This window comes from Mangifera indica, chromosome 7 (assembly GCF_011075055.1).
Source record: "Mangifera indica cultivar Alphonso chromosome 7, CATAS_Mindica_2.1, whole genome shotgun sequence".
Lineage (NCBI taxonomy): Eukaryota > Viridiplantae > Streptophyta > Magnoliopsida > Sapindales > Anacardiaceae > Mangifera > Mangifera indica.
Genome location: NC_058143.1, coordinates 12,629,728 through 12,648,542, shown reverse-complemented (window position 1 = coordinate 12,648,542; position 18,815 = coordinate 12,629,728). Strand labels below are relative to the sequence as shown.

At 31.7% G+C, this 18,815-nt stretch overlaps 1 protein-coding gene across 3 annotated transcripts; it reads left to right on the top strand.

Moving 5' to 3' along the window:
- The first annotated feature begins 4,982 nt into the window (after positions 1–4,982).
- On the top strand, positions 4,983–18,507 carry LOC123220307 (protein EXPORTIN 1A-like). Of its 3 annotated transcripts, XM_044642431.1 has the most exons (32): positions 4,983–5,396; positions 6,867–6,983; positions 7,819–7,911; positions 8,024–8,095; positions 8,280–8,387; positions 8,463–8,545; positions 9,458–9,596; positions 9,683–9,751; positions 9,851–9,928; positions 10,049–10,111; positions 10,209–10,253; positions 10,940–11,047; positions 11,144–11,242; positions 11,348–11,551; positions 11,990–12,049; positions 12,334–12,444; positions 13,173–13,270; positions 13,815–13,923; positions 14,431–14,496; positions 14,681–14,779; positions 14,866–14,946; positions 15,055–15,144; positions 15,679–15,764; positions 15,852–15,932; positions 16,014–16,196; positions 16,410–16,476; positions 16,721–16,831; positions 17,038–17,145; positions 17,228–17,365; positions 17,444–17,581; positions 17,663–17,767; positions 17,900–18,507. In XM_044642431.1, exons 1-32 carry the CDS (start codon positions 5,298–5,300, stop codon positions 18,020–18,022), a joined length of 3,231 nt encoding a protein of 1,076 aa, XP_044498366.1. In that variant the 5' UTR covers positions 4,983–5,297; the 3' UTR covers positions 18,023–18,507. The 3 variants fall into 3 exon arrangements, with proteins under 3 accessions (XP_044498366.1, XP_044498367.1, XP_044498368.1); XM_044642432.1 differs by lacking the exons at positions 4,983–5,396; positions 6,867–6,983 and adding an exon at positions 7,536–7,710; XM_044642433.1 differs by lacking the exons at positions 4,983–5,396; positions 6,867–6,983; positions 7,819–7,911; positions 8,024–8,095 and having other exon boundaries at positions 8,459–8,545.
- The last annotated feature ends 308 nt before the right edge of the window (positions 18,508–18,815 follow it).

Genomic DNA, 18,815 nt, shown 5'->3' with positions numbered 1-18,815 from the left:
CAAAGTTTGATTTTAAGTGTAAAGTGTGATTTATATCATCAAAGGGATGAAAATCACTTTTAGGTTGAACCTTGGATGGGAAAAATGTATTCTACTCATAAAAATAATTTCATAAGGATATATTTATCACATAGAGCAAACATATTAAGGGGGTCACCCTTGCAGGGCATGTCGCCCATATAGGGGGCCTTGAGGTAAGACCTGTGGGTTAGCACATTAAAAAATAATGAAATTTCATTTATAAACAAAAATTAATTAAAAATTAAAAAAATATATAATTTAGGGGATTAACCCACAAAAACACATGAGTCAACCTGCTAAAGGTTCGTGAAGACAGGATTTAGAAAGGCTTGAGTCATGCCACTAACCTTTCAATCCTAACAAGTCACCTCCAACCACTAAGTAGACCTACACATATGATTAGTTATGTCAAAAATGGCCCAACCCAATTTATTGTGACTCACTGTCATCTCTAAAAATAGAGCATTAGATGTTTACATTATATAAAAACAAATAACTCAATATTTATAATCAGATAATAAAATAATAACACGTGGGCCAAACATTTTCAACAATGCATATAAAAAATAAACATAATCAAAGTCTAAACCCTCAAAATGTTTCAAGGACAGATTCAGTAATATTAATCCTCCATAATTCTTATTAAAATAGCAAAAGCTCCTGAAAAAAAAAATCCTCCATATGATTAAGTGTTAAGCCTGATTTAAAAAAAAAAAAAAAAGCCAAAAGACATACTCCCACCCAAGGTATGATGGAAACCCAACCTTCAACCCCTAACTATTGAAAATTCAAAGTTTTACTTATAAATTGTTAAAATTAACAGAAATAGTTCACTTCAAAGTTAAAGTTATTAATTAACTAAAAATATATTTAAAATAGTAAAATATTATCCATTTCTCCCTTAGGTTTAAAAAATTAATAATTTCTCTTAGAATTAAATTTTAAAATCTTATACTCTCCCCTAAAGTTTAGGGTTATTCTTCCTGCTTTTCCAATGCCAGAATCAATCAGTTTCTCTCTCCCTCCCCTTTTTCAACGCCTCTCTAATGTCTTCCCCAATTGTGAATCACGATAATCATTGGACAAAGATAATTCGTCTTTGTTTGATGACTATCGCGATTCACAGTGGGAGAAAGATGTTGGAGAGGCATTGGAAAAAAGGGAGAGAGAGCAAAACCAATCGGTTCATAAGTCAAAAAAGGGACAGAGAAACGCTAGAGCAAAATTGCAGTTTTCTAAACTTATAGAAAAATAAAAATATTTTATTATTTTTAATATATTATTAATTAAATAATGATTTTACTCTTATAGTTTACTATTTTTCCTAATTTTAAAAGTTCAAAAATAAAGGGATATTAATTAAAATTGACAAAATTTTTTCCGCGTAAACCTTTTTAGACAAACGTACAGCGGTTTCACTTTTATAAACAAATTTACTTTTAATTCCAAAAATGCCCTCTCTCAACTAATTGCGTCACTCCTAGCAATTTACGTCACACTCGGCAGCCTAAAATTTTCTTAACATATTTGATAATTTTTTATTTGAACTATCACTAATTCACGTTCTAAAAGTTAAAAACATACTTAAAAATTAATAAATTTTTTTTTAGATTTCAAATACAGATAGTAACGAAAAAATAGCATAGATGAGGATAATGATAAGTGTTAACTCATGTTGTAAGCGTAAGGTGCGTGCAGGGTACGTACAAGGTGCGTCGATGCATACAAAGTGTGTGGATGCGTGCAGGGTGCATACAGGGTGCATGGGTGCATACAAGGTGCGTGAATACGTGCAGAGTGCATGGGTGCGTATAAGATGCGTGAGTGCGGAGTGTAGGGTGTATAAAAAATATAAATATAAATAAATAAATATATATATATATATATAAATATATATTTATATATAATAATATAATATTTAAAAAATATAATAATATAATATATATTTAAAAATATTATTATTATTTATATAATTATATTAAATATTATAATTTTATAATTTTAATATAATATATATAAATAAGAGATATTAATTAAAATCGGTAAAATTTTTTTTGCTTAAACCTTTTTAGGCAAACGTACAACGGTTTTACCTTTACAAGCAAATTTACTTTTAATTTCAAAAATACAATCTCTAGCTTATTACGTCACTTTCAACAACTTCCGTGTGCGAAGTGTAAAGGGTCGTACAGGGTGAGTAGGTACGTACAAGGTGCGTGTAGGATACATAAAGTGTGTAAAAGGTGCGTGGGTGTGTGCAGGGTGCGTGAGTGTGTAAAAAATATAAATATAAATATATATATATATATAATATTTAAAAAGAGCAATACTATGTGTACCCACTTTAGGTACATAAATGTATACACACTCATATGTGTTATCATATAATTGGTTATTGTTTTATTCTTAATTCAAAATCATCCAATCAAATGATGACACATATAAATGTGTATACATTTGTGTATCCAACGTGGGTACACATAGTTTTATTAATTTAAAAATATAATAAATATATAATAATATAATATATATTTAAAAATTATTATTATTATTATTTATATAATTATATTAAATATTATAAATATTATAATATTTAATATAATTATGTAAATAATAATAATAATAATTTTTAAATATATATTATATTATTATATTTTTTAATATTATATTATTTTATATATTATATATATATATATATATATATATATATATATATATATATATATATATATATATATATATTTATTTATACATTTATACTTTTTATACACCCTGCACTCCACAGCTTGCACGCACCCACGCATTCTGCACACACCTTGTATGTACCCACGTACTCTGCATACACCTACGCACTTTGTATGCACCCACGCACCCTATACGCACCCTGCATGCACCCATACACCTTGCATGTATCCTATGCTTACAGTATTAGTTAGCACTTATCATTCTCCTCATGTATGCTATTTTTTCGTTACTATCTGTATTTGAAATCTAAGCAAAAATTTATCAATTTTTAAGTATGTTTTTAATCCTTAAAACATGAATTAGTGATAGTTCGAATAAAAAATTATCAAATTTGTTAAAAAATTTTAGGCGATCGAGTGTGATGTAAATCGCTGGAGGTAACGTAATAAGTTGAGATAGGGTATTTTTAGAATTAAAAGTAAATTTGTCTATAAAAGTGAAACCGTTGTATGTTTATCTAAAAAGGTTTACGTAGAAAAATATTTATCGATTTTAATTAATATCCCAAAAATAAAAGTTTAGGTTTTTAATAATTAATTAATGAAAGATTGAGTTTACATTAAACCTTGGGTGGGCAATTGTCATTTAGTTAAAAATTTTTTTTTTTTTATTTGCAACATTTGCATACATATCACATCAGACTAAGGGGGTTTCATGCATTTTTACTCCAAATAACATGGACCTCCCTTTACACCCCACTTTACGTTTAGAACCTTAATTTGATGCCTTGAACTTTCTGAATTTATTTGAATCTTCCATATGACGTGGGATCCAATGACGTAGCATAAGTCGTTCGCAAATGTAACGTACCACTGATTCTAAAATCTTCCGTACTTGCCACTGCAAATTCAATAACGGGAAATAAATTATCCAATTAAATAATATATAATACCCCATAAAATTTTTAATATTTAATTTAAATATATAAATAAGAGATATTTTATAATATAATATTATATTAAATATTATATTATATTATATTATATAACTTACATACCTTATACATCATCCGTTTGTACCATTATTTTTCTCGTTTATGTTTATTTTTTCATTCTTATTTGTATTTTTAAAAAATTATCAATTTTTAAATATGTTTTGAATCTTTGAAGCACGATTTATTAAATATTCAAATCAAAATTTATCAAATCTTTAAAAAAAATTACACTAAATTCAAATAATTAGTCAAGTTTAACGTAAATAACTGAAAATAACGTAATTAATCGAAAAAGTGTTTTTGAAATTAAAACTAAACTTGTTTATAAAAGTAAAACCAATGTATGTTTGCTTAAAAATGTTTAAATGAAAAAATTATTATCGATTTTAATTAATATCCCTATAAATAATTTATTTTTATATTATTAAATAATTTTAAATTAAAATAAAATAATATCTAATCTTATAAATAATATATTATTTATATAAAAAATATATATGTTATTAAAAATTTAAGTAAATAATTTTAATAGTTATAACATTTTTATAATAAAATTTGATACATCGAATTTTCTTTTTATATGAGTTTGTTTTTTTGTATATTTATACGTTATTTTAACTTACTTATGATAAGTATTTATTGTTAATTTACCATTCAAAATTTTAAATAATTTTATTAATTAAATCAGACAAATTTTGGATGTCACATTTAAATAAATAATAAAAATCTTTTTCTTGCTATAGATTTAAATCGAATAACCTAACACCCTTTAAACAAAAAAAAGAGCTAAAATCAAATATTTGAAATAAGTGTTTCCTCATTTAAAAAATATTAAACACATAAGGCTAAACACTCAGATTTACTTTAAAAAACCTTAAAAAAACATAACAATCTTATTTACATGTGTGAATTTCTTGGTGATCTCTCGTGAACAATTATATAAAACTTTATATAACATATTTGGTATATAATTTTTTGATAAAATTAATATAATAAATATTTTATATTTATTACGTTAAAAAAATATTTAAATAAAATAATATATTAATATTATTTTATTATCTTTAATCAAGTAAAATAATTATTTATATTTATTAAATTTTATTAAATATAATAATTATTTATATATAATAATTTTGTAATTAACCAATTTTAAAAATAATATTTTAATTTTATTAATAAAATATTATCTATTCTGGCCTATGTACATCCCTAAACCCGCAGCCAAACATCTCGTCAAAAGAAAATGAATTTGAAAAGGAAAGCCAAAAAAATCGTTAATAAAACACAATTCAAAGTCTGGTTTTCTCCCTCTCTGCTTCGATTTTAAGCTGTCTTTCCCTTCATTCTATATGTAAACCCTCTGTGGACTCTTGCTCTTCCTAAATACTCTCTCTCTCTTCTTTTCTTACTCTACAACTCAAAATCAAATCTATCACCTTTCCTTTTTTGTTTTTTTTGTTTACTCTTTTTAAGGTTTCGATCGTCCGTACACTTTCTAGGGTTTATTACTTGACTGTCGCTTGCTCTCTCTTGAGATTGTCGTCGTCCTTGTTTTTTGCAACTGAGATTACTGTCGATTTCACTTCACCCCGCCATGGCGGCTGAGAGGCTTCGAGATTTGAGTCAGCCTATTGACGTCGCCTTGCTCGACGCCACTGTTGCCGCCTTCTACGGCACCGGATCTAAAGAAGAAGTGAGCATTTCTTTTTTTCGGCCTTTTTCTGTTTGTGTTTGTTTCCCGAGGAAGTTCAGGGGTGTGAGTGGATAATTGGTGTTTTGTACGGAATGTTTTGAGTGTACTGGAGGAAGTGTGGTGTTCTAAGGAAGTTATGGAATATAAAGGGATATTTTTGGTGCTTGTTTGGAATGGATTGAGTGTCCTTTAGTGAGGGTTAGAGGGCTATTGATTCTTTTCATTTTCCCTATAATGATCTCTTTATTTCCGAAGAAGTTACTGAATATGAGCAGAAATTTGGTATTTGTTGGAGTTGCTGGGATAGTGTTTGAATAAAAGTGACTTGTGAGAGGAAGTCTGTGTTTTCATTTTTGGTTTTATTAGTCTTACTGGTTTAAGCAATTGCTTGTGGAAGTACTTGACATGAGGGATTGCTGGAATTTTTTATCTGTTATTACGTTTTAATGGGTTTAGTCATTTACTTCGTGTAATTTAGTTGCGCATTTTCTCTTAATTAGGGGCTTTTTAGTTGCGCATTTGATTATTATTATTATTATATTTCAGGGGCTTTCTGTTTGGTAATTTTGAATGTGAGAAAAAAGGGGGCAGATTTGGAGCTTTCGCTTCAAGTGTTTTTGATGTGATAAATCAGATTTTTAATTCTCTTACCCTAGTTTCTTTAGGTTCCAAAAATTGGAGAGAAGTGAGCTTCCAATTTTTGTGGTTCTATTAGCACGACCTTTACTTTTAGGGCTTTTATGTCATTTTCCAATTTTTGTTATCAATTGGGTTTAATGTTTTTACTTTAATGGGGCTTTTGTATGAGTACTTCTTTTTTTTTTGGCCTAGATTTATGGAAATGAGGAAACTTGAAGGCTTTGCTCTTACTTTTAGAATGAAAATGAGCTGTATAGTGTCTGTTCAGTCTTCTGATATGTCTTTCAGCATTTTTATTGGTTTTCATGAGAATTTGTGATTCCTGAATGTTTATGTGGTTCTGACATATTCTTTCTGAACCTGATGTTTTTAATTATGGAGTTCACATTTTCGTGTCCTCACATTTATAGTATAATATGACCAAGTTAGGGTCTTTTTTAACTCAATTGTTCATTTTTGAATGATAAATCATTTTATTGGATGGGATCCCTGGGTCACAGATATCTTTTCATGATGTTTTGACTTTTTTATTTACCCACTTAAGATTACCTGATTTGTTTTTACTAACATTTTTGCTAGTTATTACAATTTTAATATAATCAAATGTACAACCTGAGACATGAAGGATTAATTTTTACCATGGAAAAATCTTTTTTGTTGGATTATTGTACCATATAGGTTTCTAATGTTGGTAGCTGCCAGCTGTCTATAAATTATGATGCCTTGTTTGTTAGGAACTTCAGAGTTATAGGCACATAATTTTCTTTGTTACCACTTACCATACATTTCATTTATATCTCACTGTTACTTCCTTTTATGCTGGTGATATAGAGGACAGCTGCAGATCAGATCTTGCGGGACTTGCAAAACAATCCTGACATGTGGCTCCAGGTTGTGCACATCCTGCAGAACACAAATAACCTGAACACCAAGTTTTTTGCTTTGCAGGTTAGTGGAAACATCTCTGCTTACCAAAATCTAAGCTTATAGACTAGTATATATCTCAGCAGCAAGTACATCTTAAGTAGCCGTTTTAGTTATTTATAATAACGCAAATAACATAAAATTTATTTTGGGTTTATGGCATTCATTACCTTTGGTGTTATGCTAAATATAATAAGGTGAGTCATTCTTTAAAATTTGACAGGAACTTTTTTCCTTGTTTTAAATTAGAATAAAAATCTGGCTGGGGGTGGGGGGTCAGGATTGGTTTACTTTCAGGGAGGTGGGTGTTCGGTGTCAAAATTTAATTAAACATCCAGGTGGCAAACAGAATTGACCTTTGCTGGAAGAAATTACAAGTATCTTGCTCATAACTATCGGTGGTTGTATTTTCACTTTAAAATCCTTATGTCATATAACTGTAGGTTGTTGAAGTTACGTCTAAGAAATTATCATTTTGCTATGAATGGGCTGCAGCTGCCTTTTTTTGAATATTCAGTTCTTGAAAATTTGCTGGTAACTGCAAAGTTGTAGTGAATCTTTTATTGTGCCAGCAATTTTGGTTAAGTGGGTGTTTCTTTTGGAACTCTCTTTGCCGAGTGTTGGGTGGCTTTGATGATGTCGAGTACCTATGTAGCAAGATGTAGTTTAAATTGGAACTCCTGGGAAATTTCACTTTGTTATCAACAATCAACTGATATTCCTAGTGACATAACAGATTGCCTCACACCTGGTATTCACAGATGTATTACATAATTTCAAATTAAAATTATGTTATCTTGTTTTTTGACATTTTGGTTTTGAGCAACTTTCTCATGATCTATGCTTGTACAATACACAGGTTCTTGAAGGAGTTATTAAATATAGATGGAATGCATTGCCTTCTGAGCAGCGTGATGGAATGAAGAATTATATTTCTGAAGTCATTGTACAGGTATACATATTGAAGTAATATCTCCGAAGGGGTTGGATTGATGGTACTATTTCCTTGTGTAAATATCTCGAAATTTTATCTGCCCTTGAGTTTTCTTTATTTTTGCGTGTAGCTTTCAAGCAACGAGGGATCTTTTCGATTAGAACGGCTGTATGTCAACAAACTGGATATCATATTGGTTCAGGTAATCTCGGTTTGATTCAACCAAATACTGAAACTTGTTCTAACAATATTTCTGATGTGTGCTTTTTTTATTAATGGCTATTGAGGATGCTGTTTTATTTTTTTGTTTTAATTTATAAAGAATGGCCTTGAAACATGAATTTCTGCTGTTTATCTGATAAAATATTTGCCTAATGAATTTGCAGATTTTGAAACATGAGTGGCCTGCTAGATGGCAAAGCTTTATTCCAGATCTTGTTGCTGCTGCCAAAACCAGCGAAACAATATGTGAGAATTGCATGGCAATATTAAAGGTATGCTCTTGTCACTCTCTAATAATATAATTTTCTGGCATAGTTGATTAAATTGATTTTTTTTTTTTAAGTCAGCTTCTAAGTGAAGAAGTGTTTGATTTTTCAAGAGGGGAAATGACTCAGCAGAAGATCAAAGAGCTCAAACAATCATTGAACAGGCAAGTCTATGGATATATATGGAGTTCTTATGGTTGTTTCAAGTGACATATGTTTGGTTGCTTCCTTATTGCCCTTTTTTTGTTCAACTTTTCTTTTCAAATTGATACAAGGACATTTTTCTGTTTTCTATACAAAATGATTCAAGGAAATCTGTATTTATATTATCCTGATGTCAGGGAGGTGCAGTACCATGCATTGTTCATAAGTGTGCTACCGCCTCAATTTTTGCACGAGAAAATCTGTTGCAAATGTCAATTTTTTCATTAATGTTGCTTTCTTAGTTTTCAGAAGAATTAACAGAAGCAATCAAATCTTTTCTGCACTCTTATTTGCATTACTTAGCCACTATGAAGTTTCAATTACAAATAATTTAATTGGGAAACTAGTGTTACAAGACCTTTTTCCTGGTTTGATTCAGGGGCTTAGATGACTGTTCATTTAGTTGCTCCTGGCACAGATGCTCTTTTGTTACAGTTCAGCTGTGCCTGATAGTAAACTAATAATTTTCTGTGATCTCAGTAGTACTTAGCATTTTTTTCCCTCAATGGTCAGACATTGAATATATTTATTATTTGTCCTTGGATCCCAAAGTAAAAGAAGTCATTATGGGTGGAATTGTTCCATTTGTTGGATAAAGGCTATTTGATAGATTTCTTTGTTTTTGCTTAATTTAATAACTGACTGAAGGGGTGAAAATGAAGTTTATTTCAATAATATAACTTTTGTTCTTATTGTTGTTAGTTAGAAATTATGTTTTGGCTCTCTTGATTTGACATGTTGGTCTCCTCGTATTTGGAAACTTTAATTATTGAAGCTATTTAATTTCTTTTTGTGATATTTTATCTGTTTCTCTGGTTCACATTTTTATGTTTTTGCGCTGTCATGATTTGACCATTTTTTGCTCATTGCAGTGAGTTTCAGCTCATTCATGAGTTATGCTTGTATGTGTTATCGGCTTCTCAGAGAACTGAGCTTATACGAGTGACACTGTCCACCTTGCACGCATTTCTTTCTTGGATTCCCTTGGGCTATATTTTTGAATCCCCATTAGTATGTGTTTTCTTCTGATGTTTTATTTAGTCCACAATCTGAATTATCATGGTGTTCACATTCTTAGTTCTGGTTGTGCCTTGTAGCTTGAAACACTCTTGAAATTTTTTCCCCTGCCATCGTATAGGAATCTCACTCTACAGTGTTTAACAGAGGTGATTTTTTAAAATTCTTTTTTGATATTGTTTTGGTAAATCAAATTTGTCTTTTTACTATAATTTTTTTGGATATTGTTTATTTTCTGATATATGCAGGTTGCTGCCCTCAATTTTGGTGACTTCTATAATGGGCAGTATGTTAACATGTACAACATATTCACGGTTCAGTTACAGGTGTGTTAGGACATTGATACCTAATGTGCTTTAGATTTGGTATCAATTGTGCATTAATTCTTTCGTGAAATTTTTATTCTAGCTTTTCTATTTATAACATCTGTTTTATCACCTTTGTAGACCATTCTCCCACCAAATACAAATATTCCTGAGGCTTATGCGCATGGTTCTGGTGAGGAACAGGTGAGGGGTCCTATTACGTATAGTTTCCTTGGGGTCTCATAGCATGATGTATTTTAACTTTTTATGCTGAATTATTTTTTTACATTTTGTTTTACAGGCATTTATCCAGAATCTTGCACTCTTTTTTACATCGTTTTACAAGGTAAGTTTCTCTTTTGGTCTTTTAATGTACAATAGCTAAAAAAGAGGTGACTCTCTTTGTCTGGTACCAGTTATGCAAATTATGATGTCAAACAATTAATGATAAATTGGAATTACACTGTGTTGGATTGTGAAGACAATCTAACAGTGTTTTTCGCTTTGTAATAATAATGTCAAGTATGAGCAGATATTCACTGAAAGCAGCCATGTACATTGTTGATCCTTCTAGTGGTACATTTTGTTAGAACCATATGTTTTAGAGTTGTTATTTCTTATTCTTCTGTTCTTTATTTACAGAGCACAAATGTCAGAAAAAATTTATTTATTATATCTGTTAAACTTTATTTTCTTTCCATCCACATCCATCATCACATTCACATAGACAGTGCATGTTCTGTCAATCAGATTGTTCATTTTTCTTTTTTTATCTCAATGTGATACTTAAGCTCTCAAAAAAGCACAAGCTGCAGTTAGGAGTCACCAAGATGCTTGGCCTTGTTTTGTGAAATTGGCAAACAATGGGTTACCTTTGTTGTAAGTGAATGTAATGATGCACATATTGTTTTCGGATAGAAGAACAGATGCAGACACACTGTACTTGTTTATACATGTTCATCCTTGTGTAGCAGCAGTTTCGTGTTGTGGTGCTGAGATTCTAATTATATAGCTTTCTTCTTTTTGTTGCAGTTTCATATCCAAGTGCTGGAATCCACACAAGAGAATATAAATGCATTGCTAATGGGTCTTGAATATCTAATTAATATCTCATATGTGGATGACACAGAGGTTTTTAAGGTCTGGTGATTTGTCATTTTCCCTGTGTGAAGTATTTGCTATGTCGGCGGTTAAAATAATCTACTTATGTGCTCTATTGGTTGTTTGGACGAGCAGGTTTGCTTGGATTATTGGAACTATTTGGTTTTGGAGTTATTTAATGCATACCGTAATCTGGATAATCCTGCAGTAGCTGCTAACATGATGAACCTGCCGGTATGTTGGATTTGTGCAGCTTCTATGGCTGTGTTTTAATATTATGAAGTGATTTGCTTTGTCAAGATGGATACTGAAGTGGCTTTCATTGTATTGGAACACCAGATGCCTTTAATTCCAGCCGTGGTTGATGGTATTGGAGCACAACTGATGCAGCGAAGGCAGCTTTATGCTCTTCCAATGTCCAAATTGAGAATGCTGATGATCTGTCGTATGGCTAAGCCTGAAGAAGTCTTGATAGTTGAAGATGAAAATGGGAACATTGTCCGTGAAACCATGAAGGACAATGATGTTCTTGTTCAATATAAGGTGATAAACCTCTTGGTATAGAAGTCAATTTTGTCTACATATGCATGCCTTTAGATATGAATGGGTAACCTATAAGAAGCGATCTATCTGAAGAACTTGTATGAAATCAATTTATCGAAAGAATTTATAAGAAATCAATTTATCCGAAGAATGCATGTGGAATTAATGCTTATCGTGAATGGGTTTGATCTGGTTAGTCTATAAGTTGTCTATTTGCATGCATGCGTGTGTGATCGTATTGACTTGACTATTTACTGAGACTATAAGTTGCATGATTACCCTATTTGTAAATCTAATATGAAGTTGTGCTAAAATATGCTTTCTTCTTTTATCATTTTATTTTCTCAAGAACTTGTTTTTCAGTACTCTTCATGATGTGGTTGTATAATATTTTTTGAATGTTCATAGTTAGCTTTTACAGCTAATTCAATCTTGCAGATAATGAGGGAGACGCTGATATACTTGTCACACCTTGATCATGAGGATACTGAAAAGCAGGTATATGTTAATAATTTTCCTATTTTCTGTTTTCTAGAATCATGGACTTGGTTTCTGCCCATTTTTCCTTCTGATGTTGTCCTTGTTTCTTATCTTGGACTTGGCTTTTTTCCTGTTTCTACTTTTGTGATAAAAGGGGACTTTGGACTGTTATGAAAGGATTCCACTTTTTTGTGGACCTACGTTACATGTGTCATTCCCTTGCCATGTTTGTGTTGAATGTATATGAGACTCAATGATATCTTAAACTGGATTGTGCTTATTTATGTTATGATACAATGCAGATGCTAAAAAAGTTAAGTAAACAATTGAGTGGTGAAGATTGGACGTGGAACAATCTAAATACTTTATGTTGGGCCATAGGATCCATATCTGGGTCCATGATGGAAGAGCAGGTATCCTTTAATTCTCTTGGGAGAATGATCCGCTGACTATATCCTCTTCTGTGCTATCTTTTCTTACTTGTCTAAGTCTCTGCTTTCTGTTAATCCATTTCCTACTTTAGGTTTTCTTCATTATTATTTCTGAAGATTTTTTACATGGTACCAGTCTCTAGAATTTGTGAGTGAGTTCTGCAATTCTTGTTGTCACATTACTCAGAACTAACTAGGCTGAGTTAGTAGCGCTTCATTTATTTTAGACGCAATGGTTGCATATTTAGGTGCAACACATGTTAAGTATTTCTGAACAAATATTAGTTTTGGAAAATCTATAATATCTAAGTCGTGTTTTAATTTACTGCTGGGTAAATGATGAATGATTTCAGCCTTTTTTATTCTATTCTTGCCTTTTGGCTGAGTTCTTTACCTTCCTTTTTCAAGTGTTTGGCTATCCTTAATTATGCAGTAAACTTAATTATAGTTTGCTTAAATCTTCAGGTTTTATCTTTCTTGTTATTGATTGGTGGTTTAATTTGCCTGATTTTACTCATATTACATGTTGCCTCAGAGAAATTGAAATTTGTCAGTAATGTTGATCTTAAAAGGTATAGATTAGACTCATTTTTCGTTTGAGGGCTCATCATTCGGATTTTTATTTTTAGTTTTTTAGTATTTTAATTTCAACATTTCAGTATTGTAATTTGCATGTCTTGACACTTCTTACCTTTTTGGTGTGCTTTCAGGAAAACAGATTTCTAGTCATGGTCATTCGTGACTTACTGAATCTATGTGAAATGACTAAAGGGAAAGATAACAAAGCTGTTATTGCAAGTAATATAATGTAAGTTCATATTATTGGATATTTTTGGCAGATGTTTCTGTTGAGTTCGATATGTTCAATAAGAGTTATTAGTAAGGAAATAGACATAAAGATTGATCAAGTATCGTATGGTTTCTTCCAAGACTCTTTTCAATCTCAAGGTCAAATTTTGTTAAAAATGTCTGATGAGCATAACCAATGTTCAAGAATTGCATGTTTCTGTGATTTGGCAAACGAAGGCTGCATTAGTATGTTGTCGTTTACACCTTTTTCCTGGAGTTTTCCACCCTTACATATGATCCTCTTCAAGATATTCCAATATTTCTGAAACAAAGCTTTAGAGAAATTATTTGGTACCTGGTATTTCTTTTAATTGCTTTCTGTAAAATTATGTTTGCATGTAACTCTCCTGTGAATTACCTGTGCCCGGACTTGAAAGCATCAAGTTCTTTGTACAGTGAATTAGCGTCCAATGATTGGTAATTGGATGGACTGAGAAGTAGAATTGTTATTGGGGATTTGGTCTTTATCCTGTCTGATATGTTTCCTATTGATTTTGTTGCAGGTATGTTGTTGGACAGTATCCAAGATTTTTGAGAGCTCATTGGAAGTTTTTAAAAACAGTTGTGAATAAGTTATTTGAGTTCATGCATGAAACTCATCCTGGAGTTCAGGTTATTTTTTCTGTTGTGTTAAACCAAATTAAGATTATGCGTGATATTGGCGATGAAGTATCAGATTTTGTGTAACTGTGCGTGGCAGTAACTTGATTGTTTTCCAAACAGTTTTTGAGTAAGACTTTTTTTCAAGAAATTCTAGTTATATTTGTAGATTGATTGAAGTGATATCTTTGGTTGTCTCTATAAATCTAACAACTCCACTAATTACACTGTTGCTTGTGAGAGTAGATACATGTGATTGCCTTGTTGGATCTGTATACCATATGTGCAAACTGTGTATACCATTTTTCAATTTTGATATGTTATTCGTGCATTAACATGGATTTTTTAATTATAGATTCTATTTTATTTCTGTAGTGACATTCATTTTTAATTTTTGGCTGTCGTGTTTTTCATGTGTTTCTCATCCATTTCCTATGTGATTGTGTTTCATTTTTCTGCTGTTAGAATTACATTTTATCCATTGATGTGTTTCCAACTGTCATGTTACATCTTTTCCAGGATATGGCTTGTGATACATTCTTGAAAATTGTTCAGAAATGCAAGCGTAAGTTTGTGATTGTACAGGTAACTTCTTGTTCAAAATTTTTTTCTTTCTGATGGTACTATCTTTGGATCGTCATTATGTATTGTTACCATTTCTTTAGGTTCAGTAATTTGACCTAATTTATGTATTTACTGAGATATCCAATCATTTATTTTTTAATTCAGCAAACACTTTCCACAATGATGCATTTTTTCATGCTTTCAGGTTGGAGAAAATGAACCATTTGTGTCTGAACTTCTATCAGCCCTTGCAACAACTGTTGCAGATCTTGAACCTCACCAGATCCATATATTTTATGAATCTGTATGCCTTTATTTGTCTGTATCAATAATTTAATGCATCACATCCACTATTTCATGACAATTGTACTCCCCTTCTCTTGTTTTCAGGTTGGTCATATGGTTCAAGCAGAGTCTGATACCCAGAAGAGGGAGGAATACTTACAGAGGTTGATGGCTCTTCCAAACCAGGTTTGTTTAGGAGATGAATTGATTTGCAGTGGATTTCATACTCTCTCAGATGCCCAAACTGAACTTTGCTGGTTATTGATGGCTTTGTGGCATTATGTTTTGATGCAGAAATGGGCTGAAATTCTAGCACAGGCACATCAAAGTGTGGATTTTCTGAAAGATCAAGATGTCGTGAGGACCGTGCTTAATATTTTACAGGTATAACTTCTGTTAATTCTTTAAATTGAACAATGCTGTCTACATGAGGATTATGCAATGGCACCGTTAGCAAAGCAAATGGATTTTAAAAGGAAAGTGATTCTATTAAATTATCATTAAAACTATGTGTACCCACTTTCGGTACACAATTCGTGTGCACAGATGATGTATTATCATATGATTGGGTGATTTAAAATTAAAAATAAAACAACATCCAATCACATAATGACATCATCTGTGTATACAAATTGTATACATAAAATGAATACATATAGCATTGCTCTTAAATTATTATTGTTATTGTTGTTTCTTTTCTTTAAGAACCTACAATGGTTTTTTTAAGCATTTGTGATGAATATCTTATCTTTTTCCCTTTTTAAATTTTTTTTGTTTCATGAGTACTGAATCTTATTATTCTTGTACATGGACTTAATGAGCAGATTTTTAAGCAAATGAATCTTAAATTGAAGATTCATTGATTTTTTTACTTCTTCCTGAGTTTCTTGACTTATTTGCGCCTTTGTTATATTGCAGACAAATACAAGTGTTGCCAGTTCTCTTGGAACATTCTTCTTGTCACAAATTTCTGTGATCTTTTTGGACATGTTAAATGTCTACAAGTAATTTCGTCTGCATTATTATTCATAAATGCAAGTGTTGTGGGTTTCTAGTCTACTAATCTTGTTATTTACAACTTTTAATATCAGAATGTACAGTGAGCTTATATCAAGTAGCATAGCAGAAGGTGGGCCTTTTGCATCTAAAACATCATATGTAAAACTTCTGCGGTAAGATCCAGTTTCTGGAATTCGTTTGTGTCTTGGTTGACGATCATTATTCTTTTTCTTAATTTATTGTAAATTGGGCAGTTCTGTTAAGAGGGAGACTCTAAAGCTCATTGACACATTCTTGGACAAGGCTGAAGATCAACCGCAGATCGGAAAACAGTTTGTGCCCCCAATGATGGATCCTGTCCTTGGTGACTATGCTAGGAATGTACCTGATGCCAGAGAGTCAGAAGTGTTATCCCTTTTTGCAACAATAATAAATAAGTACTGTATTTTTTTTGCTGATAATATTTTTAGCTGCAACACATCGTTGATTCATTAATGAGTTATAGCAGTGATTTTCTTCAACTATCTGTCAGGTTTCTGTGTGGAATGAGGCGGCATTCTTGTTTTCTGACTAATCTCTATGAAATTTTAAATTCTTTTACCTTGCTGTTTTCTATTTAATGTTTCTTATGGTGTTCTCCTTATTTGAAGGTACAAGAGTGCAATGATAGATGATGTGCCTCGGATATTTGAAGCCATTTTCCAGTGCACACTGGAGGTGAGGATATATATTTATACGATATTTACTTTGACTTGAAAGGACTAATGTCCACCATTTATATAATTTGATTTAATAATATAGTTTTGAACAATGTCTGCCCTTGATTTTGATGGAAAGCCAACTCTTGTTAGTGAACTTTTTGCGCAAAAGGATTACTTTTGAAAGTTTACTTAGCATCATTGCTACTTACCAGAATATTCCTTTGTAAGAGGTTTGATTGACATATCTGATTGCTGCACAGATGATAACCAAAAATTTTGAAGATTACCCGGAACATCGACTCAAGTTCTTTTCATTGCTTCGTGCCATTGCAACTCACTGTTTTCCTGCTTTGATTCGGCTGTCAAGTCAGGTTGGTGACTAAATTTGTTTTTCATACTTTGCTGAGCCATTTTTAAGTTATTAGTGACTGGATTCTTTATAATTGTATCTTTTCATCTGTTTCTTCAAAGGGTTAAATGTTATTTAATCTTTTTTTGATGTTAAATCATTTTTATTCTTTAAAGATTTGTATCAGTGAAGTGTTATTGTTTCTAATGGTATGTTTGTTCTCATCAGCAATTAAAGCTGGTAATGGATTCAATTATTTGGGCATTTCGGCATACTGAACGGAATATTGCCGAAACTGGGTTAAATCTTTTATTGGAGATGCTGAAGAACTTCCAGGTAACATTTTCATTGCCATCTTGCATATTCTTACTGGATTGAAGAAATCTTGCTTAACTTTTCCTTGTTTTCAATTTGGCAGGCTTCTGAGTTCTGTAACCATTTCTACCGGACATATTTTTTGACAATTGAGCAAGAAATATTTGCTGTTTTGACAGACACGTTTCATAAACCTGGGTTCAAGTTGCATGTTCTAGTACTCCAGCACTTGTTTTGCTTGGTAATGTATCATGTAATGTCTTGTCTGTTGTTTTCCTTGGGGAGTTGAAATTTTCAGTTGACAGGAACCTATTTTCAGGCTGAGAGTGGCTTGTTAACGGAGCCTTTGTGGGATGTTGCCACAATTTCTTATCCGTATCCGAATAATGCAATGTTTGTTCGTGAGTATACCATAAAACTTTTGGGTACTTCATTTCCCAACATGACTGTATCAGAGGTATAAAATATTAAATTTCATGAGATCTGAATTATTTTAATATTTAAATTAGTTTGTTGACTTGAATGCACATGTTCTTAGGTGACTCAATTTGTGAATGGATTATTTGAGTCAAGAACTGACCTTTCCACATTTAAGGATCACATACGGGACTTTCTGGTGCAATCAAAAGAATTTTCAGCTCAGGTGATACTCGGAAGTAGTATTTATATCTTGTGCTGCTTAACTAGTTTCCAGTGTGTGCATTTCATTTTATTTGAACTATTCTATGCTTCAGGAGTCTAATTTTGTTTATCTCTAAAACTTTTTTTTCTATAGGACAACAAAGATCTATATGCAGAAGAAGCTGCCGCTCAACGGGAAAGAGAGCGGCAACGAATGCTTTCTATTCCAGGGCTTATTGCCCCTAGTGAGATACAAGATGAAATGGTGGACTCATAGAATGGCTAACTTTGCTATTGGAAATCAATATCATCATTATAATTTTTTTTAATCTGGGAGTTGCTCTAGGCGTCTCGATTCAGTTACAGGAATCAGGTGGTGAGACCTGAACAGAGGTAGGAGCATTTTTTCCCATTCTTTATCATCCCAAGAATTTTTAATTCATATATGGAAAGTGGTGGATCGTGAAGGGGCAATGGTGCCAATGTTTGGTTGATGCAAGCGTCGGTGCTTCTGTCTTTCTTTATTGGTTGGGTGTAGGGTAATTTTTAGAATGCTAATGTAGGGGTTATACCAAGTGGAGTAATTGTAGCAGTTTCTTCTGAATCCAGTTTTATATTTTTGTATTCAGTGGACTAATTTTCAAGTGTTGATTCAGTCCTTTTAGGTGTTAATAGATACTACAGCAGTGACCTGGGTGAGTTGTGAAGAAAATTCCGTTAATATTTCATATTAATAGAATGAATGGTCTGTTTTTTTGTGTTTGTCTTTTCGCATATCAACTATCTATCAGTATTTACCATATTCATTCTGTTTAATTCCTTATCCTGGCTGTCAGAGTTTGGAGGAGGGATAATAGAATCCCAAATCTACTGAAAGGCAAAGTTGGTTATCTATTATTGCACGGAGGGAAAAAATTTAGGTTTGGCAATGGAGATTGGATCAATCCCTGCCCATTCTCTTCTCTTACGTGTCTTCACTATAGGGATTATTTTCATATATCATCATATCAGGTCATATCTAATATAATTTTATTTATATTTAATGTGATAGTGGAGAAGTTGTATGTGAG